Source organism: Leuciscus leuciscus (assembly GCF_965113295.1).
Source record: "Leuciscus leuciscus genome assembly, chromosome: 16".
NCBI lineage: Eukaryota > Metazoa > Chordata > Actinopteri > Cypriniformes > Leuciscidae > Leuciscus > Leuciscus leuciscus.
The window spans coordinates 20,103,707-20,128,413 of record NC_138740.1 but is presented as its reverse complement, the minus strand read 5'-3'; the positions used below and the strand labels follow the sequence as shown (position 1 = coordinate 20,128,413).

General features: G+C 37.4%; 1 protein-coding gene across 2 annotated transcripts in view; it reads right to left on the bottom strand.

Moving 5' to 3' along the window:
* Positions 1 to 24,707, bottom strand: part of nrxn2a (neurexin 2a) — a 390,641-nt gene that overhangs the window by 178,587 nt on the left and 187,347 nt on the right. For both annotated transcript variants that reach the window (XM_082141011.1, XM_082141009.1), the window contains 2 exons: positions 16,795 to 16,968; positions 15,411 to 15,533 (listed from right to left, as the gene is read on the bottom strand). In XM_082141011.1, the coding sequence (XP_081997137.1) occupies positions 15,411 to 15,533; positions 16,795 to 16,968 (297 nt within the window). The remainder of the gene's footprint in view (positions 1 to 15,410; positions 15,534 to 16,794; positions 16,969 to 24,707) is intronic.

Genomic DNA, 24,707 nt, shown 5'->3' with positions numbered 1-24,707 from the left:
CTGTGATGGCACAGATTCATTTTCAGGATATTTACTCCAGCCTCATGATCCTTCAGAAATCATTCTAATATGCTGATTTGCTGCTCAAGAATAATTTCTTATTATTATCAATGTTGAAAACAGATCTGCTGCTAAATAGTTTTGTGGAAACTGAGATAAAGATAAAAAAAATTCAGGATTCTTGATGAATAGAAAGTTCAGCCATCCTTGCTTAACAAAAGTATTTATTTATTTAGATCCCAAACTTTTGAACGATAGTGTTTTGCAAACATTGATTAATATCATTGAGTGGATGCAATGTTTATGGATTTATACATTTAAAAACACATTCTCACAAGTCAACAGGAGACAGCAAGAGAGAGAGAGAGAGAGAGAGAGAGAGAGAGAGAGAGAGAGAGAGAGAGAGAGAGAGAGAGAGAGAGAGAGAGAGAGAGAGAGAGAGAGAGAGAGACAAATGCGTTGCTTCCAGCCCTTATTCGGCTGGTGGAACTGAGTGTAAAATGAGTCATTACACAGTGCAGGGGCACAGGGCGGAACACAAAGGGCTGTGGAAAAGCTGCTTAGCATGCAACCCGTGTGCCGCCTAAGTCCCACCGCTCTCCCAAACATGGACAGGCTGTCACTGCCTGAAGGAGACCTGGAGGAATGATTGCTGTCCCCACTATTCACACAAGACACGCAGAGGAGCTGGGACTGCCCAGGCTCCCCTCTCCTAGACCACATGGCTTCTGTTCTGTTGCACCTTACAGAGGGAAACCATGAAAGACTGCTGTTGTTGTTTTCCCCGCTAGCCGTGAAATATAGGCAATCAGAGAGTGTGTTTACCGCGTACCTCTGTTCTGGAGCTAGCAAAGACAAACGGCTATCAAACGACCTGTTGTTTTGTGTGCAAAAGAGGTATTGTTTCGGACCTGACAACAACGCCCATGTTCGGCTCTTATCCGCGCTGCCAGGCGCACGAATGGATGCGAGCGCTTACACACGCACACAAATAGCCCTTCATCATAACCGCTGGTACCTCTCCAGAAAAGACTAAGGGCAATCAGTCACATTGCGGCCAGAAAAGTGTCAGAGTTTGAACTGGACCCGGACAGCAGCGAGAGAGAGATAGTCAGCGCTCAACAAGTGAAGCTGGCACTGCCACAGAGCCACAGAGAGATAGATGGATGCTTGAGCGAGGGCATTTAAAATTTAAATTTAATGCCGCCCAGGGCCAGAGGCGGGGACTTCACAGAGAGAGGATGCAGGTGCTTTGGGCTGGCGGTGAATCACAATGCATCGTTTAGGAGAGAAATGCAGCACTTCTATAGCTTCGTTTATTTTGCTTGAGTTTGGCCTGAGGTTTTTTAGCAGGATGTCAGATGGTTGTGTAGGCCTACGTGTGTGTTCGGTGATGTGATTAGAGATGGTTTGAGATGATCATTTGTTTCATGGATGATACAGTTCAGTGTAATTGTCTCGGTTATTGAAGCATGCGTGTCTCGTCATGTAAGGGCAGATGCAGTATTAGCTTTACTAGCAAAAATACTGACAAAAATGTTTGCTGACTGAGCTATTTGACTCAAATAGCTTATGACTCAATGAAAATTAGTCAAGGCAAAAACAATCAGTTACAAAAAACAAAAACTGACAGTGTGAACGTTGCCACTGGATATATTGTATACACACTCACACACTATAAATGACACATATTTACAATAACACATATTCGAGAGCTGTACGATTAATCATAAAAATAAATAAATCGCAATCTCAATTCAATCACCCAGGCGATCTCATTCCTAAAAAAAAAAAGCGATTTTCCTAAATCTATTAAACAATTGAAAATTATGATTACAGAGATTCAAAACTGTATCGGCGCTGCCGCTGACCCAGAAAGAGTAGTTGTTAAACATAAGTATGAAATGGCTTCACAAACATTATTTCTGTCTTACAAGTATTCAAATGATCACTGAAGTACTGGAATAAAAAATGTCTACAGTAGCGATTAAAAATAGAGTAAATTACCTTTTAAAAGTAGCTTGACGCTTCAGATAAAGATTGTATAAATGACATTGTTACACAAGTAGGTGGCGACAAGTGACTGTTTAAAAAAAGTATTTGTCATTGAACAAATATTCGTTCATAAACACAGAATCATCCAGTAATGAAACGGGCGACGTCTTTATGAGTGAGTCATTGAATCATTCATTCAAACCATTCTAAATAAAATATTCTATTCTAATATATATTTTGTCAGTCTAGTATTTTGTTTAGTTGTCTATTCAGAATCGTGGGAGAATTGTGATCTCTATTAAAAAAATTATAATAATCGGATTCTCAATTTATCCAGAATCGTGCACCTCTAATACACTCCAATGTTTATACATTTAAATTAATAAATGTTTATACATTTCCTAATATGTTAGAACATTTTGTGCACGTTTTGTCTGTTACAATTTGACATATACACTGCTGTTATCAACTGAAATTATATTTTTGTTGACTAAATATGTAACTTTAGTCAAGACTAAAATGAATGAATATGACACGATATACACAACATTCAAAGGACATTTTTTTGTCAAAAGACAGAGGAACAGAGGAAAAGAGAGGAGGAGAGAGGAACTAAAACGAGGGGGGTGGAAACTCTCCTCTGCTATGAAGCAGATGGATCGAAATTAATTTAATGTACGGTATGCAACTGGCTCATTCAAGCGAGTGATCTGTAATGTGGAAAAAGGGTGACGCCCATATTAGCCTTAGATAGCCTTTTGTTCATAAACAATCTATATCCATATTTATAAAACAATAGAGATAAATGATCACAAAGCATAGGCATAAAATGACGGGAAATAAAGCACACCTACATTACAGCGAGTCGCATCTTATTTGGAAAACACAAACATCAATTAAATTCTTCCCGTGGCTCTCTGAGCAAATGGTACATAACCATAACCGAGATGTGTCTGGACGAAACTGCCATTGGCATATCAGAGCTGATGCAAGATTTTACTGCCTGTTCATGCTGTGTTTGGACATTGTTTACAACCTCTACAAGTATGCTGATGACATATGCCTCCTTCTGAACACTGCAATACAAGGATGAATACAACCAATTATGCTACATCAAACAAATGATGCCAATAATATGCTACACAAAAACACAATATGAACATTGTTAGTGCTGCAGTCAAACTAATGATTTTGCCCTTTCATTCTCCTCTTATAATTCACTACTAAATGACTTTTTTTTTTGGCTCATCACAACATGTCCAATTTTTACAATTTAACAGTTCCTTCACAATGCAAACGTGGAATAACAGCAGCTCCCGAAGGCAGCTCAGGAATCATCCATGTTACAATATTCTGACAGTCAAAGGGAAGCAACCTTACTAAGGTAAACCACATTTTATTAATAACTTTCACAAACACCGCAGACACAAGAGGCTGACTTGCTTCCAAATTTAATTATGTGCAATACATTGTAATTATGTTTAGAGAACACGCAAATGCAAACATCTTTTAAGACAATAATAAATTCCCAGGAATCAAGCATATAGATTACTCTTTCCCCTAGTTTCACAGACAAGGCTTCAGCTTAGTCCCAGACTAAAATGCATGTTTGAACAGTCTTAACTGAAAGCAACTTGCACAAACATATCTTAAAATATGTCACTGCCATTGTTTTGTCTCAAAGATACACCAGTAATGTTTTTTTAGGCATTTCTAAGGCATGTTTATAAATCTACTTAAATGTCCTAACTGAACTAAAGCCTAATCCTGGCTTAGTCTAAGCCCTGTCTGTGAAACCAGGCCGCAAAGTAACAGTCTGAGATTATTCTGAGCCAAACCTGTGAAAAACAAAAGATATTCTGAAGAATATTTCCACTGTTTTTGTCCAAAACAACATTGGACCCCATTGAATTTCATTGCAAAGACACAAATAGGTCTGAAATGACATGAGGGTGAGTGAATGATGACATCATTTTAATTTTTTGGTACTACTACCCGCTTACATTTCTCACAAACAGCTATGGATTCAGCAGACTTGGATTGACAGTCCTCGATCACCATTACTTTTCATTGTACAGAAAAGAGCAACATTAACATTTAGCTAAACATCTCCTTTTGTGTCACACAGAAGTCAAACAGGATTTAAACAACATCAGAGTACGGTGAACTGTCCCTTTAAGAGATTATCTCTTTGTTCCTGAGAAAAACTGTAACCTATCTGTTGGCACAGAGTCGTTTATTGGCAGAAGTAGTTTATTAGTTGTATTTTCAATAGCGGAACAGCATACAAGGCCACACAGGAAGTATATTCATCTCAATATTTAGTGAACAATTTACCCTTTACATGAGGGGTGAGGTGGGACCTGAAGGAGGGAGGGCGGGGAATGAAGTCTTCAATAGCTATTAATGATAGTGACATTTAATAGAAAGAGAACGGATGTTTATGCTCGCCTCTACTTCAGAGGGTGGAGATAAGAATGAACGAAAGCCAGAGAACGAGTTTATAGCCGTTTCGAGTGTCTGCACACAACCTGCATTTTTGTTTTTTCACAAAAATAAAGCATCTGCTTTACAGCAAATGAACTTCTGGAGGTGAGATGAACGTGCAAGCTGTCTCTTTTTCTCTCACACAGCCTGCGGGAGAATTCATACACTGGGGAAGAGAAAGAACTGAATTATGGGGCTTGAATTTGCTTGAGAGTGTTTATGGGAAAGAGGGAGGGGCAATTCAGACTAAAACTATACTTTAGCTAAAAATGACAGTTGTACTCGCCCTCCTCATATCATTCCAGAAAAAAAAAAAAAAAAAATCACTAAAACATATATTTTGTTTCTAAAAACATGGGCAAGGGCAAGTAGGTGTAAAGCATTCCATGAAATCAGAACAATCCTCTTGCTCTTGGGCTGTAAACATGTGCTCACAATAAAAGCCCTTTGGCAAACATCAGACGCTACGCATCCGCTGCTGTGCTGACGTGCCGTTTTGGAGGCTTTATCACATTTTCAAAGGTTTGACTTGGTGCCATCAGCAGCACTGTAGTCAATGTGACTCGCACAGGGAGTGGGTCGTTAGGTGTGTGCGAGAGCGGGCACGCGTGTTACCTCATTATCATGTTTTTTGTAGGAGGAAATGATGCGTAGCCAGCAGAGCAGCACATTCTAGAACTGCTGCTCACCAGATGACATTGGAGGCTGACTGGCCAATGTCACGGTTAAAGGTGATATCAAAGACAGGACTTAAAAAAACCCCAATCAAAATCCATTAAAAATAAAAATTTGAAGGTAAGTAAATACACTGTCATTCAAGGATAAATTTTGAGGATAGCAAAATTTGTAATAAAGTGACAGTGAATATATTTATAATGTTACAAAAGACTTCCATTTCAAATGAATTATTTTTGAACATTTTATTCATCAAAGAATCCTGAAAAAATTTATCATGGATGTATCACAAAAATATTAAACAGCACAACTGTTTTCAACAATAGCCCTTTTCACATAGTAACCAGGTAAATTACAGTAAAATGACCAGAATGACTTTTCCATTAAATACACAAAATGTGCTGTAAACACAAGCAACGCCATTCTGTCTATTTACCAGTAAGATACCATTCACACATCAGTACCAAAATACTGGTAAACTCCGTGATGTCAATTACCTGATCGGAAATTACCTTTAAATGCTGAGCCGTTTTTTTAATCCACCTTGATGAGGAGAAGCACTTTATTTTCACTATCTGACCAATTTGACTACTTTTTTTTTTACTTCTGGGTGACAGCCATTAAGGGGATGATAGCACAGAACGCGCTTTTGTTCTTAAAAACATGACACATAATAGTTATTAATGATGAATGGAAACGGAAGGTTTTCGAGCCCAAGACACTGCTAAATGGTTAGATATCCGTCTAGCATGCTTACATAGAAAAACAATTAAAAGCGGAGCTTACTGTAAACCGCTCACGCAGACCGTTATGATTGGCCCAAAGCATACTTCTTACGTCAGCGCTTTCTGACCTCATGCGTGCTCATACCGGTAATCCTGTTCTTTGGTCACATACAGCATTATACCAGTGATTTAATGGTAATGTAACAACTTCTCATATAGGTAAATTGCCTGAAAACATGATCACACATGATCTCTTAATGGTATTTAACAGGTCATTTAACTTTTGAACGGCAGTGTACGTTTTATTTTTGTCTTTTCTTCATTAGCAAGAAACAGGACATGCCACGGCATCTAGATTGGGTAAAAATGAATGACCAAAAATGAATGACCAATTTAGGCAGAAATCCTGGTAAATTTACATACAGTTCCATTAAACTGTAAGGAAATGATAGAAGCAAAGGTTAATATATGATCAGTTTTTTTTGGGGCTGTAAAAGGGACAGTGTAAAATTTAAACATGTAAAATTGTATATAATTGTGATATATTAACATTAAATTGACAATTAAAAACAAAAAATGGAAAATGATTATTTGAAAGCAATACTGGTCAAAAATCGACACTTATATATTATATAACAGTTCTTGTTGAGGCCTAGCAGCAAAATGTAGGAAAGCAAAGGTCTAACGTGAAAACTACAAACACACGAGAAAAAGAATCAAATTTGCAGTGACCTACAACATATTTTTTTAATGAATATGTCCTCTCTTGATTGAGCCAGCTCATTACACACACACACACACACACACACACACACACACACACACACACACACACACACACACACACACACACACACACACACACACACACACACACACACACACACACACACACACACACACACACACACACACACACACACACACACACACACACACACACACACACACACACACACACCTGGTGGATTGCTAATGAGAAAGTAAACACTCTAGCCAAGGGACAGAATATAAAAAAACGACATGCACCACGTGTGCATTTCAGAATAAAGAGAGCGAGAAATGAATGAATTCACTCCCTTAAACGGAGATTGTTACCGCTAACAAGTTTCAATCATGAAGGCGAATGAAAAGTCCTTACTGTGAATTCATGACAAATTGTGCATGTAATTCTACGAATGAACCATGTATGGTGCTCTAACACCTCCAAACTGAGCAGCAGGGGAGGAAAAATATGTAAGAAAAAAAAAAAAATCTAGCACAAGCTCATACAGTGTTTTGCCTGTGGAAGTTGATTTATCTGGTGTGCCAGCACTGAACAAATATGGCTATGGGCTGAATAAGAGAGTTGCTGAAAGAAGAGACCAAGAGAAAAAGAGTAAAAACATGGGAATGCAAGGGTGAGAAAAACTGCAAAAGTGCAGAAGACCCACATGAAAAAAAGTGTTTGAAAGCCAGTTTATGACTGATACTTGTTCATCACCTCTTCTCACTGTGGTGGTGACCTGTGCAGCAGCAAACTATTCAATGTGTGAAAACTAAAGACACCTAAGTTTGATACTGCTGCACACTTTTCTGTTGGCTTTTTTTTCCAGCACTGAATGGTTATTTAGGAGGGTTATGACACCTTGAGAAAGGATATCCGTTAACATTCCCATTCATCTGAATGTCAACTGCTCAATTGATGTCAACATGGAAACAGTCCATTTAATGCATTTAAGAGCCCTCTAAAACCATCTACTGTAATGTAATAAAATATTTGTGACTTATATATTGCTTTCAAAAAACATTATTTCATCACAATACACAAACATTTTTGAATAGCCGTCGCTGGAGAGAGAAGCTTTTTGGATTCAGATGGTTTTAGTTACAGCATCTACCAGTAGATGTTAGTTATGGGGAGCATTTCTACATTTCAAAGTTATCAGCAATTGACACTAGGAGGAGGATGAAACATGCAAAAAATCCCATAGACTTGCACTGAAGGAGAGACCTAACAGTTAAAGTGTTTTCCCGCCACCAACATTTTCATTTTTCTCTCAGGCTACTGACACCAAACACAGCGCATGAAAGTCTCTGTACAAAGCATATGAATATTTAATGCAGTAAACACTGTTGCTCGGGAACCAATTTTTAAAACCCAGGGTTAGAAGTGGTGCAAAACCTTTTTTTAAATTACAAGTGTGAAAAATTGCTTTGAAGGTTAAAAGCGGCCTCAGCCCAGGGTCGAAAAAGACATAACCCAGAAAATCCCTATAGAGACTTGGTAACTGGCTCAGTCGACTTGGACCAGTAAGAAACCAACCAGGCCCGCATAGCAATGTGATAAATTCACTCAACTGTATAGCAACTCCCTGGCAACCATCCACAGCACATTTTGCAGAGAAGCAACATAATTGAACATGCAACAGTCTAAATTCCCAAACGCTGTGTTGTGCCTCCAGAATATTCTAGTCTGTGTGATATAATGAGGGAGAAATTAATATCTCCCTACATCAGACAACTAACCCTCATGACAGGTCGCCCAAAGGTCACTAAAGGCCACGGCAAATGCAGACGCCGTATCTGATAATTGGTGAGGCGGGAGTGCTTGTGTTAAATATAGGAATTTATACATGAACCTTCAGAACAGGGTTTCACCGCAAACCAAAACAAAGGGGGGTGGTGATAATATAGAAATGTTTGTTATTTCCTGTTTTGATTGTGTCACAATTACATCTGTTACACTAACAAAGCAGACCTGTCAAGATTAAAAAGATAGACAGACAGATAGATAAAAAGACAGACAGACAGACAGATAGATAAAAAGACAGATAGATAGATAAAAGACAGACAGACAGACAGACAGATATATAAAAAGACAGACAGATATATAAAAAGACAGACATACAGATAAATAGATAGATAAAAGGACAGACAGACACACAGATAGATAGATAAAAATACAGACAGATAGATAGATAAAAAGACAGACAGACAGACAAAGATAGATAGATAAAAGGACAGACAGACAGACACACAGATATATAGATAGATAGATAAAAATACAGACAGACAGATAGATAGATAACAGACAGACATACAGATAGACAGTTAGATAGACAGACAGATAAAAAGACACAGATATATATATATATATATATATATATATAAATAAATACAGACATACAGATAGATAGAGAAAAAGACAGACAGATAGACAGATAGATAGCTAAAAGACAGATAGATAGATAGATAGATAGATAGATAGATAGATAGATAGATAGATAGATAGATAAAAGACAGACAGACAGACAGACAGACAGATAGATAGACAGATAGCTAAAAGACAGATAGATAGATAGATAGATAGATAGATAGATAGATAGATAGATAGATAGATAGATAGATAGATAAAAGACAGACAGACAGACAGATAGATAAAAGACAGACAGACAGACAGACAGATAGATAGATAAGATAGATAGATAGACAGACAGACAGAAATATAGACAGACAGGCAGACAGATAGATAGATTAGATAGATAGACAGACAGACAGACAGACAGAAATATAGACAGACAGGCAGACAGACAGATAGATATAAATATAAAAAGACAGACAGACAGATCGATTTTTTTTCAGCCTACCACAACGCTCCATTACTACCTCTGAACTCTCTGCCGCACAACTAATGTTGTACTCAAGCCAAACCTCCTTCAGAAAATCAGGCATTCTGAAAGACGGCTCACTAAGGGTCTTTTGGATGTTTTCAGACACTCTGTGTAATTACTCGCCTCCCGGCACGAGCTGCGAAAAAATAAATAAAAGGGAAGCAGTTGGACTGATAGTGCTCTGTATATAAATACCATTCATTTGATTGTCAATTTACAGGGTAAAATGATACTGCAAAATGTAAATTGTTATCAGATCAAAAAAAAAAAAAAAAACTGAAATCACTATGAATAAAGGTTCCCTGATTTCTGATGCCGTTTATTTGCATGCGTTGTGTACTCCCATTTCATTAGAGGAATTATGCAAATAAGGTTGCTGCGATCTGGCAAACTTTACTGGGCCTGTACTGTACAGAATCATTCCACCACTGTGATCCAGACACTTTAAAATGCCTTTAAATTGGCAAAATTGCATTTGTCTACATGGCTTGTGTGGATATCACCTTTTTTCCATCATTTGACGAGTTACTGCTGCCAAGATCAACAGAAATTGTACACAACATCTCTTGTAAAGGAAATGACTTGCACAGGCAGTAATAGCGCAACATCAACTGCACAATCCCTAATGATCCTAAACTGCAGATAAATTTTGTCTTTGCACCAAAAAGAATAACAATTACACAATGTCAGCGCATTTAACAGCTGGTTAAACTTGATTGTGTGTGGGTAGTTACTAAAGACTCTTTTCCACAATAGGGCCAAATTGTTTTTGTTGTGAAACTGCAGCGTTTCGTGTCTACTTCGGTCTAGAATGGACGTTACCTCAAGGACACAATAGGCGTTATACTGTAGTGAACATTGGAGAGATTGTTATGGAGAATGATCACATCACACAGAAAGGTAAAAGTTCCCAGACAAGCAACAAGGTACATTAACAGCATCGAATGAATATCGATTGAAATCGTATTCCATGCTCAAGTCAAAATGCAACTGAAATCGTTGCTCACAGTGTTAAGAACTGCTCAAACTGAAGGTGGAAAGTACTTTAAGATGGTTACTGCAATTAAACAAGTATCCGTATATGGCCAAGTTTGAGGATTTGTGCAAACATCCTACCAGGATGAACTGAACATGCAGGTTCAACTCCATCTTTCCTGCAGCGAGTACATCTCAATCAATGCCAGCAAACTAAAAGCAAGAGAATGAGTTGCAATGAACTGTTGGAAACCCGCCTTAAATTTGTCCTAATTCTGTCAGAGTCTACTCTCCCATGTCACCGACTGAGTGACATCCTCCAAAGCGGCAGCTAGAACAGGGTGACGTCTCAGTCTGGTTGTCTAAAGGATTGTGGAAGCGTGAGATGTAGGCTGCTGATTACGATTCTTCCTCGGCTTCCTTCGTGTTGACATTTCACCGCGGAGCACCGTCCTTATCCCCTCCAATTACTCCATCCCTTCCTGCTTCTGGACAGGGGGTGACCTTTCAATCTCCTCTAAATATCTTATTATATGGTGTATCTGCTTTTTTTAGGCTTGGCAGGACCTGCTATACAATTACAAGACATTCACGCTTTGTTTGCTCTTTAATGAAGCGATCAGGAGTCGGACCGGCAGCCAGCACCTTGGGGCCTGCCACGATGTCACATTGAGGGAGTGGTTGCCAGGACCGCGGGCAAGTGGCTGTTAAAGTCTGGACACCAGTGGAAGAATGGGTAGCAAAGAGAGACCGAAAATAGGGGCAGGAGATAATGTAGACTAAAGCCTTGTTTATACTTTCACCTGCTCCGCTGAGTGTGCGCGCTCTTCCCCAAACGGACGAGGCGTTGTACTATTTTGTATTACACTTCACCAAACTCACGCTACTAAAGAACCAAAGAATAGTGTAAAACCTAGTAAACCTTGAGATTATTACTTGTTACATTAGAACAAAATATATTTACATGAGAACATACTGTATGCATAAAACTAAATTAAACAATGACTCTTAAATATTTTCAAATTTTCATTAAAAAAAAGAAAAATTCATGAAAATGTTTATTAAACATTTTACTACAGAATACCCCGCATACTGATAGCCGCTCCCCGATGCCCACAAATTATAGGCCTATATACAGAGAGCATGTGTGACGGCAAATTCAAAAGTGAAAAGCAACTGCACACAACACCCATCCCAGGTGTTATTGGTAATACTGGTGTTGTCGCAACTTCGCAAGCTTAATTACCGGTGTGAAAATTTCCCCACCGTGATATGACTAATGTAGACTGAGGAATGTAATGGTCAAAGACGAACCTTGACTTACAGCCCAGTACATCTGGAAAAATTCAACTTCAAAGTAATTTCAACTGCTGACTGTGAAAATGCAGTAAATATTATTTTTTATTTATTTAAAATTTATAAAAAATGTGCTTGGTCCATTTCAACTTTTTTTTTGTAATTCAGAATTTTGCCACAAATGCTGTTGACAGATCTTAATGTGCATTAAAGCCATGCAGAAAAATACCTTTAAACAAAGCCGTTGATACAAAATAAACAATCAGGCTTAATCAGTGTTTTATCTTTTTTTTTTTTTTTTTTTTTTCATGATTGATGGCAACTCTATCAATATTGATGTTGATGTAGAGAGAAAGGTGGAGGATTTAATGAACCAGATCACCCAGACATGTTATATACTTCTTTTTTTTATTTAATTTTTTACTTTTTTTGTGTGTGTGTGTGTGTGTGTGTGTGCGCTGTCATTCACTTTCCTGCTTAAAGAGGCTTCTTTGAAACCAATCCGATTTCATGCTTATTGGATTTTACTTCCCAGGTCAGGTCCCGCTTTTGGTGACCCATATATGTCAATTCCATATCCTGTTCTCTACTGGAGCACGTCCAATTGGTAAAAACCTATATTCCATACAAGGAACCTTCCACCAGGAATCTGAGGGTTATCTGGATCAATTGACCCTGGTATCCTATTGGCTTTCAGAAAATGTCACCATGAAGGATTCATTTGTATGGTGACACCAAGAACTGTTAATTTTTCTCTGCTTCATGTAACAATACAGAACTCAGACAAATTACCCCCCCCCCCCCCCCACACCCCACACCCCCCACACCACACATGAAAAATGAATTTATCACAGTTTCCATAAAAATAAGAAACAGCACAAATGTCTCATAGTAGAAGTACTTTTAAAAAAGTCACTAGTTTTCTTTATGTGTAAAACCTTAGAAATACTTTGTGAACCATTAAGAAGAAAGAGCATTGTTTAAAGTTTTGCCCAACAAGAACAATTACCTCTGCAAGGAAACGTTGCCCATTTTATGTGCAGGGCACGACAGAAAAGTCTATGTAAAATCTAAGGTTGGCTGAGCAGATGCTTGCAGAGAAAGGTGAGAGTAGAGTCCAAGGCTGCGAGGCAAAACAGCAGACATGAAAGTGCAGCATCTATTTAATTTAATGGTCACCGCTGGAGGGTCTGGTGTAAGGTACAGAGGGATGGAGTGAATCCTGAATGAACAAAGGAAGTAGGAAAGAGCAATCCCTTAAGACTCACGGGGACCTGTGCTGTGTCCTTGGACAGGGTTCAGGATGGGTAACACATTACAAGCCATTTAATTAGACCTTGGGTGATGGATGTGACCGTTCACAGGAAATCAAAGCATGAAACATAGATCCAGCCACTTGAATACGCTGTTCTACAACATAGGACATATGCAATACAACCTGGGATATTCCGGTGGGATTTGTGTGACATTCGATGCGTATGTAGAAACAGTCTGGGAAGGATCGGATGACTGTCTGCGGCTCTCACATTTCTTGTTACTAAAAGCAAGAGTGCTAATAAAAGCGCTCGGAAGTTGTTGAAAATGTGCGAGATGTCACACAGGCAGCAGGCGTAATTTGTGCTAATGATATTCCTAAATAATCTACTCTAATTACTGAGGTCAACCAAAATTATTCTCCCCATATGTCTGCTGTCTGGAATAAAAAAAAAAAATGTATGAGCGTGTGTGTGTGTGTGTGTTGTAGAGGACAGGCTAAAAAGATGACTGACTGCCTTTGTCACACTATTTGAGGAAGAGAATGAGTCATGCATTAGTGAAGCTGCTCCAGCTCTCTGTGGCTGCCCACCGGATTTTGTGTTGATCGCGTGAAAATGACTTTTGAAGGATTGTATTTTTTTTTCACACCTGCAGCCTGGCTCCATAGTCTTTCATGTGGATGAGGATGAACAGGTGTGCTACTGCTGCTTTAGCTATACAAGAAGCTTAGTTAATTCAAATCGTCTGTCAATGCACCAAAAAGCACCAACACTTCCATGAAAATTCATCTACGGATATCCAATCAGATGACAAGAAATGAAGACCATGAATGATTTTGTAGACTGTTTAAATCAGGACTTGCCTTGTGTATTGTCAGTTTAAACCACTTTTCAAACAATAATATTTGTGTTTATGTACAGTAATTATGACTATGGGTGAATCGAGTATTAACTGATTGACTAAATCACATTCGAATCGCATAATACAACATTTAGATACAACACCTAATACCACTTTTAAATACTGGCCTCCTCTTTCTTTTCTGATAGATGTTTATATGTTTGTTTGTTTTCAGAATAATATGATTAAGCAGGTTTATGAATCTTTCTCTGCTAGTGTATGAATATAGAGCCTTCACTATGCTTCTATGACATTGCCTCCTATGTCGATAAAAGATCATTATCACTTTGATAATGGAGATTGAGATGTTTTACGGTATTGCAGGTATGCGGTGCTGTGAAATAATTGTCTGAAGTGTTAATTGAGTTAGCGGTGCAGAAGTTGTTTTGTACTCTCAGATCTGCTGCATCGACAAACTCCAAACGCCGCTATAGTTCATGCATAATGAATTTGGCAAATGTTTACACATGCTGCTTGTATACTGGTCACTTTTAATTATTGTACTGTATAAATAAGCAATGTAAACATTTGATGCCTTATTCACACTGATTCTAGAGATATGAAATCTGTAAATGATTAGCTTCATTTCCGATGAATTAGCTTGCCACACCAGTCAATGGGGGGTGAATTGAGAAAATGTAACTTCAATAAATATTTTATGATTTAATTGTGTATTTATAATTATATAATACAATATAATACAATATAATATAATATAATATAATATAATATAATATATAAGCAATAATTAATTCCTTTTCCTGATATTTTTCAAATAATACAACGGCCTGTCATCAATTATTCCTTTTATTCCAATTAATCCACTTATTATATAGTGTACTATTGAATTTAACTACAATAAACAGCTTATTTAAATCTCTCTAGGTGTTTAATGAAGATGTTGTTTAAAACCATCCAACACACTTATTTGCTACATTTTTTATACATAGGGCAGCTCACCCTATTTATCTTCATTTAGCTCGTTAGGCTGTTCTCCAGAGCATTATTGTCAAAAATATGTGGATGTTATTAAAGAAAAACACAATCTGCTTTGTGAGCGATGCCAGTGTCTGTTTGAAGGCAAAGCACAGTCAGATTTTGTATTGCAAGTACAGCATTAAAAACCCACAGTTCCACCTCCAAACTTTGGTGTAATTAAACATTTAAGATGCAACCCGAAATCGCATATCTTCCAGCCTTCAGTTCAGGGGTCACTTGAACCATTACTAGCTCTTTATGAACATTATCTTGTGGCCCTCACTAATTAGAGTGTTCTGCCTTATCTGCACATTAAAAAGACTGCATTGCGGCGCACCATCGTTTAGTACTTCAAACACTTAGCTCAGAGATTATCAAAGGAGAAGCCTTGAACGGCTTATTAATGTGGCCAAACAAGCCTCTTTAATAAAGCTGTTTAATCCCTACTAAAGAGCAAAACGGTACTCACGGTCACTGCAGAGGGGACCACCGTATGTCGTCATAGTGCAGTCGCAGGTAAACCCCTCCCACTGCTGCAGACACACTCCCTGATTGGAGCAGGAGTCCTCCATGCAGGTCGTGCCGGGGCCGGCTGAAACAAACAGGAAATGGGAATCGGTGGTTATAATCACACAGACGATCAACGGTTTCTACACTTACACAGGTTTCCAATCTCACAATGTTCCCTGTCATCATCATGATGACAGCAACAGGAAAATGTGTGGACAACTTGGCACTGTATTTGTCTACAGAAATCCATTAAAACAGACTTAAATTTGATAGCCATTTTCAGTGGGGAACATCAGCAGCTGTATTAGTATCAGTGATGCTGGCCCTCATTCATTCAAATATGTCATTAAATAAGTATTTAAAATATACTGTCTTTATGTTGTTTCTACATTAATTTTGAGATTAACTGTGAAATGATTACATTATAAAATTAAAAACGTATAAAAACTTGTTTTTAATCGCAATTAATCACAGAAAAAAATGTTTGATTAATAAATTTTTTTTTTATCGATTGACAGCACTAATATACACATATACCACATACACACACACACACACACACATATATATATATATATATATATATATACACATATATAAAATATACATATATACACATATACATATATACACATATACACACACATATACATATATATATATATATACACACACATACACACACTAATAGGTCCTTTACATACAATCTACAGGCAATCGCATAATTTTTGCATGGCACAAACTGACTGGCCTTTGCTGATCCTGCAGCCAATGAGATTGCTTGCCCAACATTGAAATAGTCTGCTTCAGTGTTTGCTGTAGGCTAGTCATCCACCTCCCCTAGCTCCACCTGCCTGAATCTGCTACGGGATTTACGCAACCGTTCAAATGTTTTAGAACAGTAAGAATTCGATCTCGTTTTCTCACCAAGGCTGCAATTATTTGATCCAAAATACAGCAAAAACAGTAATATTGTGAAATATTTTTTTTTTACAATTTAAAATAAGTGTTTTATATTTGAATATATTTTAAAATGCAATTTATTTCTGTTGGAAAAGCTGAATATTTCAGCATCATTACTCCAGTCTTCAGTGTCACATGATCCTGCAGAAATCATTCTAATATGCTGATTTAAACAGTTGTGTCAATTGTTTTTAAGGATTCTTTGATGATGAATAGAAAGTTCACACACCCCATAATAATCCAATGTAAAAAAAAAAAAAACCTTGGTGAGGTGTGTAAGAAAATTGAAATAAGGTGCACCCTGATGCTATACAATAGATAAAACAGATGTATTTTTAGGTAAGGGTCATGTGTTGTGATCAGAGCAGCAGTATACTAACCTTCACAGCCTCGCTCCACTTGGCCCACACGGTGCAGAGCATCTGCGATCAGGTCAGGGAGTCTGCCATTCAGGTCAACTGAGGCCAGGCAGCCCTGGTAGCCATCCCGCGATGCTATAAGCTTGGGCAGACTGTTGTACATGCTCTTCCCCACACCTCCAATGTACAGCTCTCCTATACGACACACAGAGGAAACACACACAGTTATCAACACACATCACCATGTTTAAGCACCATCAGCTGATTAAGTCTGAACATTCCAACTGGGGCTGGATGTCTGTCTTTTAAATAAGGCAGGACTCAAGGATGATGGTGTTGCATTTGAATTTTTCATCATGTTAGAGCTTCATGAGGTGGGGTAATCCTGTGGTACTCTATGATGAGCTGAATATGTGTGGTTCTCTTTTCAACTAATTCCCTGCTGATGAAGGCTAATACCAATGAAGCTTTGATGTGCAGAACAAAAAGAAAAACAGGGTTGTCATAAAACAGCATATAATTATGTAACTTCAAAGTTGCCCTTGAGCAACTTTGAGAAAGAGAACATGTGGATAATCATGAGAAGATGAAGGAGAAGGGAACTCCGGTGCAATATACAGACACTGCTCTCACTATAGCCTCCGTTATGATGCTCATCTGTGGTGTTTGGGTGTAGGATTGTGCTCAGACGGAGATTTGGGAAAGCAGAAGAGAGGTGGAGAATTAAAATGACTTGGCTCTTCATCACAGAACAGTATGTCCCTGCGTCTGGTTCTTAAAAGCAGACTGATGCAACAAGGAGTCAATTATCTATATTTATAGCTAGGATTGAATATTGTGTGCATTTAGGTAAATTCTATCCAGTTTGAAATGATATATACACACACACACACACACACACACACACACACACACACACATATATATATATATATATATATATATGCTATTTAAACATATAATATACATATATAGCATTTTTTTAAATATTAAACAAATGCATAAAATGTATACTTTTTTTAAACAGAGCTTTAAATAAATGCTTGTTAACAAAACTAGGCAATAATAGCAACTAATAATGGCTTATAATAATAATAATAATACAGTACATTTTTATTTTACATTTTTGACATTACATAATGAAAAAATGTAATATAATTTTTGGATTTACAATTATTATTTTATTTTTATGGTGTCATAGGACATTAAATAACCACAAAGGGTGATGACTACTAATAAGATAAAATAACCTAAAACATAATGTTCTTTGTGAATAATCTCCGTGAACTTACCACTGCTATTAAAATAACCTATAGAAATTGCTGTGTGGTTAGGAGAAATGACATAGCAGCTAGTGTCTATATAAACAGACCCACAGTTATACAAGTGTGCTGATGTTATACTTAGTCTCTGTTGTGTTGTTTAAGGTACACACTGCTCTTTCATTCTACACTTATTATTTTATTCTTTCATTCTGCAAATATACATTGCGGAAAGCATCAAAGATGTCTGGGGACCTTTTGATAAACATTCACCAGGCAGTCCATGTTTAGAGGGCATTGTTTGCCAGTGAAATGCAATTTCCAACTGAGCTCTGCTGGCAAGACAGGCAATTACACGTTAAAACTGACAAGCAAGAACACATATGGCAATTTTCGTCGTACGTTCGAAGAGTGCGCTCTCTCTCTCTCTCTGATTGTTTGCTGAAATATGCTCTTTTTCCACTCCAACTGAATAAGCCTAATTAGACCATCATTAAAAGCCCCATTCATCTAAACTTCTGCACTTTCATTTTATCTCACCTCACTACAGATAAATTGTATTCTTTCGTTCTAACTTTCCCTTTCCATTAAGAGTCCCTCAACCTGACTCTCTTCAACTAACAACTGTAATTGTCCTCGGTGCCTCTTCAACGGAATGAACGGTCTTTCCTGACTGGCTATAGCTCCGCCCTTTCGGATACTGATAACATAATCATAGCCATTTTACAATTCACTGCAACAGGTGTTTACTGGCTGAATGTCAATTGAGCTTTTAAAAGCACTGAAGGTCAAAGTGCATTCAGCACAGCACAAACATTGAATCATAAATTTCTCATAAAACGTCTATAATTAATATTATTCTTCCAGTGAGTTTAGTCTGTAACTCCTAATCCACTGCATGCAGTAGTTTTCATGAAGGAGGTACAAAACATAGAACCTGAAAAAAATGACTTTCAGACAAATGGTTTGTGAAAGGAGGTGCTTAACCTTCAGAAAATGTTCAATCAACCTCTAGGGGTCAAACTAAATATTATATGAGGTATTTTAATTATTCATTCATATTTTATTCATTTTATATGAGGCTTGCAATTTTGGAAATCCTGTTACCAAAATTTGGAACGTCTAAAAAAGTATGGATTTTGATTGAGATGAATGGGAATACTAATGGACCGTTTTCTACAAGGATAATAGACCTCTTTGATTAATATATATATACATTTTTAACCCACTGTTAGCAATTCCAGTGTAGTTTTTTTTTTTTTTATAAATAAATGAATATGTATATATATATATATATATATATATATTTTTTTTTTATTTTTTTTTTATTTTATTTTTTTTACTACACTGGAATTGCTAACAGTGGGTTAAAAATGTATATATAACAATGGGTTACAGATTTATTAAATAAATCATTTGATTAAATTGATACATTTTTATATGACTCCAATGTCTCAATGCAGGGCTCAAAAAACATAAAAATTATAATAAAATAAATTCCCTTCCCTTAAATTTACAAATGTTGTTCCTGTGCCAGCACACAGCACCGAATCCACTGCCACACTCAGAAGAAAACCTCAGTCTGCTTCACACAGAATAGCCCATGCATGGTTATTAGCTCTGTATGTCTCAGTGTTATGCAAAGACTATTAAGCAGACTTCAATCACAATATTCAATTATACACCCAATAGTTTTTTTCATTAGTCATTCAATGGATGGCTGGGCAGCAAGAGCGCGGAGCTTCTTTTGTGGACGAGAGGGAGGAAAATCAATTGCTTTCATATGAAGGAACTGCAGGGAGATTGTAAAAATGACATCTCCAGTCATGCGTCTCTGTTGAGCAATGACGAAGCAATATCCCTGCTGGATAAAAATGGAAGACGGCGGAAAGCAAAAAAGAAACGCTTTTGGCTGTGCTTCATGACCAGCAGCCTGACCAGTGGATTAAAGCTCCTATAAACGCTCTCATTACACACTGTACTGCTAAAGCCTAGACTTTCCCATCATGAAAAGTTCTTTAACATCATGTTTAGGATTGCTCAAGGAGGAGCACTATTACTAACAAACACCTAAAGTATTTAGGTCACAGACATTTATGCCAGACACGAATGATATCCCAAAGCATTGAATAGATATTGAAGTATTGAGAGAGTGCCATTACGTTTCTAAGTGTAGAATGAACATAGGAACATTAGGCTAGATGATGCTAGGATGTTTGCAAGAACGCTGGATGCTACTAGGGGTGCAACAGCTCAAATTGCTCACGGTTAAGTTTGCATCACGGTTTTAGGTTCATGGTTCGGTATGTGCTATGTTAAAAAAATTAAAATTAAAAAATAATCTTTGTTTTAAAATAAAGAACAAATAACAAATAATCTAACTACAAGCAACAGCACAAATAAATACAATATAGCAAATATACTCATAAGATAAACAGTGCTTTTCAAGTTTTTTAGGTAGTTCTAACATTTGTTTTCAGGTATAGAAATTGATAAAAGTAATCAAATGTAAAATAACATTGCATATTTGACTATAAGATAAAGAGTAATCCTTATTAAAGTTACAAAAGCTATTCAATCACGAGCAGTGAGTGATTTCCTTGTCTTTTGTTTTTTGAATAACATTAAAAACACAGACAGCAGGAATATTAGGCTGCTGTCCCTTTAAGACATAATGCACAGACACAAAATACTGATACTGTTACACATGAGTTGTCTTTCTCGACTGTATAAGTTCACTTAAAGGGACACTTCACCCATTTGCATTAAGCTTTGTATCGTTAGAAACCCAGTCATTTTTTGAAGGGTCGTGCATTATTCCCTCATTTTCCCCTAAGACGGGAGAAATACGGATTTCAGTGTTGCAGTTCCTGTTTATGATGTAAAAATCGTAATTTTGCGTCATTCTAAGCAGGAAGTCCCATATCTTTGTAGTGGGGTTGAGACTACAAACACTAGTGGGGGTGGGACCCACTCACGCTACAGACCTATTACAGGATCAGTGGCTGGGACTTCACTTGCAGAAACTAAAAGCATTATCCGCCATCTTGTTTGGAAGCTAAGCTAACAGGCGCTGTGGAGGCAGATGTGAAGTTACAACAATGGTGGAAGGTACTCAATATGATGTGGAAGAAGAGGATTTCGAAAGTCTGAAGCTCGAATCAACCGCAATATAACGAAGAGCATCTGAGGCTGATGGAGGAACAGGAGGCGGCCGCTGCTGCTTCTGCAGCCGAGGCAGAAGACCTGCCTGTCGCGGACGAGGAGCCCGGACTGGCTCGAGCTGGGGCGGACTGGTGGTGCCTGTGCTCTCACTGTGCGCCTACGGACACAGAGATAGAGTCCGTCTGCTGCAAAGAATTTCAACAATGCCAATTTCTCCTGGACGAAATCCCTGAATCAGACGAGGACATTGACGTTTGTGTTGTGAACTAGATTATTGGGAGTAGCTTGTGGAGCTGTGCAATGTGGTGCATTGTGGGAGTTGTTGTCTTCCATACAAATGCGCCCTAAAGTTACTTTGTCTTTCCTCTGTCAAGAAGGCACCAAATTCGAAATGTATGTTACATATATGACCCACGCTAGGATACTCATCAAGACGGACATGTTGACAATTTTTGTGTGAATTTGTCCATTCAAGCGCAATACTTGAAAGAGAACTCAATATTTGCGCGCTGTCTGAGACGTATGAGTGCAAAGTCTGCACACACACACACACACACCCCTTCTCTCAGCACGCACAAGTTCTCTTTCCAGTCTTGCTCTTGAATGTTTAAATTGGCAAGGTTAAATTAGTTTAGTTTAAACACAGATAGCAACGCTGTTAAGGTCTCGTCTTAACTGCTTAAATGACTGGTCATGTTCGAACATACGGCACTCGCATTGAACAAAGTTTACAAAGAGTGACCGTTTTGTTCATGTTTTTTGATTATCGCTGTTGTAATGTATTAATGGGGAGCCAGCATGTGTTAATGCTAACATACATTAGTGAAACTATCTGTTTTACGCGTTGCCGTTTTCATCAAACCATATTATAGATTCGTCATCAGATTTGAGATCAACCGCGGTGCAAATGTGTGCCAAACTGTGGATGGAGAACGGTACGGTTCGGTTCTATATAGAGAACCGTTACACCCCTAGTTGCTACAGTGTTGTGTTTTGTACAGGTGGTTGCTTGCTGACCCAACTGAAGAGTCTCGATGATATTCTGTTTTTAGATGTGGCTTGGATCTCTCCTTCAAACGTAACTCAGTGCAAGCTTGCCAGGCAAAAATTGTGTCTAATTGCTTAGAAAAGTAATAGCACACCTCTCCTTAAAAAAGAGGTAGATTTGGGGGTATAATTTGTTCGTCTTTTACTCCTGTTGCCAGGTTCTCACTGTGATATAAAAATGAGTGTGTGTTTAGGAAATCTTTTCCTTGACTGAACTGGCCACCAACAGCTCATTAATAAACTCATTGACATTCACATTTTATAGCAACACCTGGATTTTCCTCATGCCAGGGGGAACAGGAAAGCAATTCGATTCCAAAGTCAATAAAACAAATATTCAGAAAACATTTACAGGGGCTGGATGGCAGTTCCTTGAGGGAAAAAAGAAAACTCAATTATCGGACAGCGTGGAAATTCGCTCGTCACATATGCTCATTTCAACACGCATAACAGGTCAAGCTTCACTTTCCACTGGCTCCCTCACAGAAAACAACACCACATATCAGCACCTTACCGTCTGAGGATGTTCATTTTACACTTCACAGAAGAGCGCTGGACCCTGGGGATTGTTACGCCACTCTCCATTCTCTCCAGCATAATTGCTTGAACAATTACAACTGACACGTACTGCGAAGTTGCTCTTTTGAAGTTTAAAGGACCTGTTCTGGGGCAGCCAAATAAAAAAAAGAAAGACCTTGGAGCCTGACAGCAGGAGTTTGCACTTTATGGCCTTATTTGATTTGGCCTTTATTACTCTTGTACTTAAAGTAGCTTGTTGACATACAATTAGATTTTTTTGTGGTGGAGACTTTGTAGCTTTGAAGCTTTTCCTTTCTTGTCTTTATCCGAGCATCATGGTTAAAGAACCAAGAACATTTTGCAAAAAAATATATTTTGTAGTGTATATATATAATAAAAAAAGAAAACAAATTTAAACCTTCAAATAAAAATAACATTTCCTTACACCTGTACACATCTGATCTGATAAGTCTTGATTTCTGCTGTGACATTCAGATGGTAGGGTCAGAATTTGGCGTAAACAACATGAAAGCATGGATCTATCCTGCCTTTTATCAATGGTTCAGGCTGCTGGTGGTGTAATGGTGTGAGGGAGATTTTCTTGGCACACTTTGGGTCCCTTAGTACCAATTGAGCATCGTTTAGATGCCACAGACTACCTGAGTATTGTTGCTGACTATGTCCATTTATGACAACAGTGTACCCATATTCTGATGGCTACATCCAGTAGGATAACGCACCGTGACAAACCAAAAATCATCTCAAATGTAAGCAAATATCATTAAATATTCATAAAATATCATTCATAAACATTATTAATTATCCCTACTATCATTGTGAATTAATATTTATTTCAGTTTCTGTGCAGTTCCTTTGTTCAAAGATGATGAAATTATTATTTTTTGTGACATTAACACATTAGTTGACTTCTAGTTAACCAATTCTAGCACATTTTAGTTGTTTATCATTAGATATATAGTTAGACTATTTGAAGTTAGCTAACGTGAGCAACACTTAAATAACCAGATGCCAGTGGTCATATTTTTAACAGTTGTTAGTCTTTATGCCTTATCTTATCTAGCCCCTCATTGGATATATAGTCCTATAATGAAGTGTTTTGTTTAGCACTATTTTAAACTTTTTTTCTTGGAAAAAAATTGCTTCAGAATTTGCTTGCATTAATTAATATATTCACTTGTTGTGTATGCTTATGTGAGTATCATAAAATAACATTAGGATGTGAGTAATTAACCTTTTTAAATTTAACGTTTAAAAAAAAATCTTAACTTCTAAAAATCTAGTTTTAATGTCTAAATATATATTCAAATACAAAACCTAAAAAAATAAAGCAAGCAATTATATTTTCGGCAATACTCTTTTGAGCACATAGGCCTATGTATATGGATGTACATTTATAAAGAGCCATATAGGCATCTAGTGGGTAAATGTGATGGCATTAAATATGAACATTACAATTTAAAATATATTTTTTTCATGTTTTTGAAAGTAGTATCTTATGCTCACCAAGGCTGCATTTCTTTAATCAAAAATACAGTAAAAACAGTAATATTGTGAAATATTATTACAAATTAAAAGAACTGTTTTCTATTTGAATATATTTTATAATGGCATTTTGTCACAGTTATGTTTTTCATGGACTTTTAGTTTGTATCCATTAGTCACATGTATTCATTTGTTTGAGTTTCCCCTCACCCAACAGTTGCCATGGAAACCTTCATCACAGTTCGTCATTTAGTTCATCACCATGTGTATTTAAGTTCCTCACCTTCACTCTGTGTTTGTCCGGTCTCGTTTATGTTAGCGTGTGTAAGTTGTGCTCGTTCTAAGCTTTCTGTGGATTATCTTTTGGACTTTTATTAAACTCCGTGTTTTGAATCATCTTCTGCTTCTTCGCCGTCTGCCTGCACCTTGCTCACACTT